Here is a 5,995-nt window from a genome sequence, read left to right as displayed (position 1 = left end):
GATCGCGTGTTTACTAACATTAATTTTAAGTCTCATTTTCTGCAGCATTTTGTAATAAATTATCCCGTACCTTTCATACTGCAAATATTGTTACTGTTGATAAGCTTTCAGCCATCACCTTCACTCTTTAATTGTCTTATTCCCGAAACAGATCCTATACAGTCCACTCTCCCGCTCCTACAGGGTTATCGACAGGCCAGCGACGAGTAGGTAAGTGACACACGACCCGACACTTGTAGGCAGCCCTCAGCGCACGCACACGCCTACACGCGTCATCCGGCTTGATGTGCAGCCGTCGCACATTGTTTGGTCCGTTCGATCTGGATATTATTTTCGTGTGATCACTTCGTTACATATCTATCAGACTATTGTCATACATTTGTTCGTATTTTGTCGTCATGCCACCAAAAAAGGAAGAGACTCCCGAGAATGCTCTAGCTCGAGCGCGGGTCAAACGCGACAACGTTTTAAATTCCATCAAAAGTATTCACGTCACAGCCTTAGCCGCGCGTGCTGATGCCGGTCAAGTGCCGTCGTTAACTATTCACGCCGAAGATTTAAATCAATATGTCGAACAATTTCAACGTCAACAAGATGCTATAATTAACGCGTTAATCGAGCTTGACCGTGTGGCTGAATTTGACCGTGATGATCGTCCAATGATCGCTTCTATGGAAAGTATGCGTCTCGAAATTAAAACAGTCGTTGCGAATGTCGTTCCCGCGAGAGTTTCTGATATCAAATCGTCGTCCATCGCGTCCGCGCCACAACAATTCGTTCCGTTACCGAAAATTCAGCTGCCTAGTTTCGACGGTAGTTTGTTGGAGTGGCGCTCGTTCCGCGATATTTATGTATCCCTCGTACACGACAACACCGGCATTGGTGATGCCAAACGTTTTCACTATTTACTGTCGTGTTTATTGGGTGACGCTCTCGCCGTTGTCAAGTCAATACCGTTGTCTGCGAACAATTACGCCCTCGCTTGGGAAGCACTGTCCGCTCGGTTCGATAATAAGCGTCTGCTAGCGTCGGCACACTTAGACAAACTATTTGCATTCAAACCTATTACACATCAGTCGTTACCAGCTTTGACGTCGTTTATCAAAACATTCAAAGAAAATGTAGCCATAATTAAAGCGCTCGGTGTCAACGACTTTTCAAGTTTTTTATTGTTTCACATGGGTTCCCGAGTTCTCGATCCGACGACGATTCAATTATTCGAATCCAATGCGTCGTTTTTTACAATTCCGACGTTCGATGAGTTACTCAGTTTTGTACAACAACGGTGCAGAGTATTAGAGAACATAAAAAATTCTAGTAAACCTGATATTACTACAAAATCGCATGAAAAGTCTAAGGTGCAGTCCCAAAAATCATCTTTACCAAAAAAATCGGTGTTCGCCGCTACTACGTCTACTTCGAACAAAGTTAGATCTAGAAACTGTTTATGTTGTGATAATTCTGATCACCGAATATATCAATGTCCGAAGCTCGTCGGTATGACTGTAGACAAACGACGAGAGGCCGTATTAGCTCGCAAATTGTGTTTTGCGTGTATGAGTCCGACTCACATGGTCAATGCATGTCAATCAACGAAGGGCTGTTCGTCGTGCAAAAGTAAACGTCATCACACCTTGCTACATCGTGAACAAGACCGAGCCCCAATTGTAGACAACACTACCCAGAATACTAACCCGATATCGCAATCAACCACGTCGAGTGGCGGTTCTAGTTCGTGTGTGGGTGCCGCCTGCACCAATTCTACCGTCGTATTAGGTACGGCGATTGTTCACGTTAAAGACGCTTGGGACCGAGTGCAATGCGTACGCGTGCTGCTCGATAGTGGCTCGCAGATTTCGGCCGTGACCAGCGAGTGTGCAGCGCGACTTGGACTTTCGAAACGTCGGTACAAGTCTGACATCGTCGGTTTCGCTCAAAATCCTGTGTCACAGGTGCAAGGTGTAACCAGTTGTCAATTTTCGTCACGTTTCAAATCTGATTTGTTCCCGTCTGTTGAATTAGTTATTTTAAAACAGATTACCGGCGCCATGCCATCCACACGGTTGCCGACAACCGTGCGTCAACAATATCGACATCTCCGTTTCGCGGACGAGGACTTCGACATTCCGTCGCGCATCGACATTTTATTTGGCGCAGATATCCTACCTAGTCTTATCCGCTCTCACGCCGGTGTGGAACATCATTCGGGCTTACCATCGGCCCTCGACACACAACTCGGATGGATAATTTTCGGTTCGTTTTCTACTCCGAGCAAGCAACCTTCAGTCACGCTGACCACCACGATCGCTCCGCCGTCAATCGGAGATCTATTACAACAATTTTGGGTGGTCGAAGAACCCACCGCACCTGCGTCGCCCACCACGGAAGATCAGTGGTGTGAAGAATATTTTACCAAATCTACTTCGCGTGATTCTACCGGTCGATTTTGTGTCGCATTACCATTTCGTCATTTGTTCGCGATTACAGCTCAACAACCATACACACCGCGTCACGGTCTCGGCGACTCGCGCTCCATCGCGCTGAAACGTTTTTACAACTTAGAAAAACGATTGACTAAGGACTCCGAGTTGTACACTGCGTATCGCAAGTTCATGTCCACCTATCAATCACTAGGACACATGGTACCGGCTCCGGAACCCGGTAAATATTTTATTCCGCATCACGCCGTGCTCAAGGCTGACGGTGACGTGTCCAAGATCCGCGTCGTGTTCGACGCTTCGTCTGCCTCGTCTTCCGGTCGCTCATTAAACGATGTGTTGTGCACCGGACCCAAACTTCAGGTTGATTTACGTGACATTCTACTTCGTTGCCGTATGCACAGGCACATTTTGTCCGCCGACATCGTTAAAATGTATCGGCAAATTTTAATTCGTCAAGAAGACCGGGTATTTCAACATATATTTTGGCGCGACTCGCCTACCGACGACCTCGTCGAATTTCAACTGTGTACTGTCACGTACGGTCTTAATTGCGCGCCGTATCTCGCTATACGCGTTCTTCACGAGCTTGATCGACAAGACGGTCATCGCTTTCCACTCGCAAAAGACGTCCTTACTCGTGCCGCCTACGTCGACGACATCGTCATCGGAGCTGACACCGAAGAGCTCTTACTACGTCGGAAGGAAGATATTGTCGGTTTATTACGTAGCGGTGCTTGTACGTTGAGCAAATGGACCAGTAACGGCACCACCGTCCTCGAATCAGTTCCCCCCGATGACCGCGTAGATTCTATGTCATTCGATCCACGAGAGGAACATGCCGTGAAGGTCCTCGGTCTGTATTGGGTCACAAATACTGACAAGTTTGCGTATCATACCAGTCTTAAACAAATGTCTTCAACAAAACGTCAAGTGTTGTCTGTCATTGCGCGCTTGTTCGATCCTATTGACGCCTTAGGCCCTATGTTGTTGTGGGCAAAATATTTTATGCAATTATTATGGTGCCATAAACTCGGGTGGGACGATCCATTGTCCGACGACTTGCAGTCTATGTGGCAACAGTTCTGCACGGAATTGCCACTCCTTTTTGATTTAAGTCTACCGCGTCACATCGATGTTATTTGTCACCAGGACGTCCAGTTACTGGGTTTCGCGGACGCGTCAGTCAAGGGATATGCGGCGACCATTTATCTTCGTCTCATCGACATCGCCGGCAACATTTCAGTAAAATTTATAACGTGTAAAACTAAGGTTGCCCCTCTGAAAAGTTCCACCGCCAACGAGCAACTATCAATACCCCGCCTGGAGTTGTGCGGCGCCCTGCTATTGGCTCAAACGCTTCATCACGTGTCTACTGTGTTGTCGAGCGAAGTGCTTATTGTCCGTATGCGAGCGTGGTCCCATTCATCGGTTGTCCTATCATGGTTGACGGCGGACCAGAAACAATTTAAGATTTTTGTCACTAATCGAGTCGCCAAAATAAATCAGCTGTTACCTGGCTGCACTTGGAATTACGTTTCAACAAACGACAATCCCGCAGATCCAGCCTCCCGTGGCCTTTTACCGAAATCCATGTTGTCTTCGTCCATTTACTGGAACGGTCCCGATTTCTTACGACGCCCTGAAGACCAGTGGCCCCAATCGAAATTTATTCCGTGTGCACCAGAGCAGTTGCCAGAGACCCGCCCGAGTATCACCACGACGTTGGCCGTCAATGTTCATTCATCGTCGCTAGAATTTATTGATCGATTTTCGTCGTTCTTAAAAATGTTGCGCGTTTTGTCCTACATATCACGCTATTTGTGTCATCGTCTACGTCGACAACCTGTTCGCGTCGGTCCGATTACGTTCGACGAACGAGAAAATGCCTTATCCATCGTCGTGCAACGCACGCAACAACATTATTTCGCGGACTTAATAAAAATGTTAAAAGTCAATTCCGTAATCTCGCCGCCGTCTTTGGCGCAATTGGCCCCTTATGTCGACGAAAATGGTATTATACGGGTCGGAGGCCGCCTGCGCTTCGCTGATATTAGTCATAACGCGAAACATCCAATATTGTTGCCGCGGTCTTCGCACCTCACCGAGCTAATCATCCGTCATTATCATTTGTCATTTTTGCACGGCGGATCAAAATTGATATTCTCGATGTTAAACCAAAAATTTTGGATCTTGTCAGGTCGAGCGGCAGTTCGACGTGTCATTTTCGCATGTGTTCCGTGCACCCGTCATAAAGCTGTCCGCCCTCAACCGATTATGGCCGATCTACCATCTTATCGCGTGCAACTTCATCGACCATTTTCACACGTCGGCATGGACTACGGAGGACCGTTCCTCGTCAAAGAACATCGCCACCGAAATGCGCAATCGGTTAAAGTGTACCTGGCACTATTTGTTTGTATGTCCGTTAAGGCCGTCCACCTCGAAATTGTAACCGACCTCAGCACCGACGCTTTCCTCGCGGCCCTAGATCGGTTCGTTGCGCGACGTGGTGTTCCGTCTAACATTTTTTCGGATTGCGGCACGAATTACGTCGGCGCCGCGCGTCAGCTTAGAACCTTGTTTCGAGATGCCAAAGCCCAAGATCTTTTGTCGTCGCACTTAACATGTACCTGGCACTTTAATCCGCTCGCCGCGCCACATTTCGGCGGCATTTGGGAAGCCGGCATCAAAAGCGTTAAAAATCACCTTAAACATGTTATCGGTCAACAAGTGTTGACTTACGAGGAGTTCCTCACTTTGATTACTCGTATCGAGGGCATTCTTAACTCCCGACCAATCACACCGAGTTCGTCCGACCCGCACGACTTAAGTGCGTTAACGCCGGGACACTTCCTGATCGGACAGCCGATCCACGCCATACCCGAACCGGACACCACCGACGTCCAAATCAACCGTTTGAACCGATGGCAGCTCATCCGACAGTGCCATCAATCGTATTGGAAACGATGGTCACGCGAATACTTGTCCACATTGCAAGGTCGACAGAAGTGGTCCAAGTCGTCCCCAAATCGTTGAAGCTCCGAATCCACCACCAACTGATTGGCGTCTCGGTCGCGTCACTGAAGTTCATCCGGGGTCTGATGACGTCGTGCGCGTCGTGTCTGTGCGTACTCTGGACGATGTCTACAAGCGGCCCGTCGTTAAGCTTGTTCGTCTACCGATTGAATCCTAGTCCAATTCTAAGCACCTACCTGTCCATATTTCCCTAGTTATTTCAATTTTATTCCTTTGAGGTTGATGAGTGCTAGGTTCTTTACAATTATGTATATATGTATAATTATTATTATTATTTTGTGTTAGTTGAATTTTTGTCCGTGGCTTATCCACGCATTTTTCCGATTATTATGTTATGTGTACGATCTGATTTTCATTGACCATATTCAAGACTCTTGATTCTTGAAAGACGCCTGGGTCTTTCAACCCGGGGAGAAAATGTTGGATACACAATCAGTTTTTAAATTCGGCGCGCTGCGTGCGATCCGAATTAGTGGTATTGTTGTCACCCTGCTGCTCCGCCGACGAAGTCTACTCAA

General features: G+C 47.5%; 1 protein-coding gene across 1 annotated transcript; it reads left to right on the top strand.

The window, feature by feature from the left end:
* Positions 1-6: 6 nt before the first annotated feature.
* LOC111030183 lies at positions 7-5,974 on the top strand. Its single transcript, XM_022309574.1, has one exon. It carries the CDS (start codon positions 399-401, stop codon positions 5,475-5,477), a length of 5,079 nt encoding a protein of 1,692 aa, XP_022165266.1. The 5' UTR covers positions 7-398; the 3' UTR covers positions 5,478-5,974.
* Positions 5,975-5,995: the final 21 nt, after the last annotated feature.

Source organism: Myzus persicae, unplaced genomic scaffold, assembly GCF_001856785.1.
Source record: "Myzus persicae strain clone G006 unplaced genomic scaffold, MPER_G0061.0, whole genome shotgun sequence".
NCBI classification, from domain to species: Eukaryota; Metazoa; Arthropoda; class Insecta; order Hemiptera; family Aphididae; genus Myzus; species Myzus persicae.
Note: the sequence above shows the minus strand (reverse complement) of the source record. Positions and strands in the feature narration are given on the sequence as shown.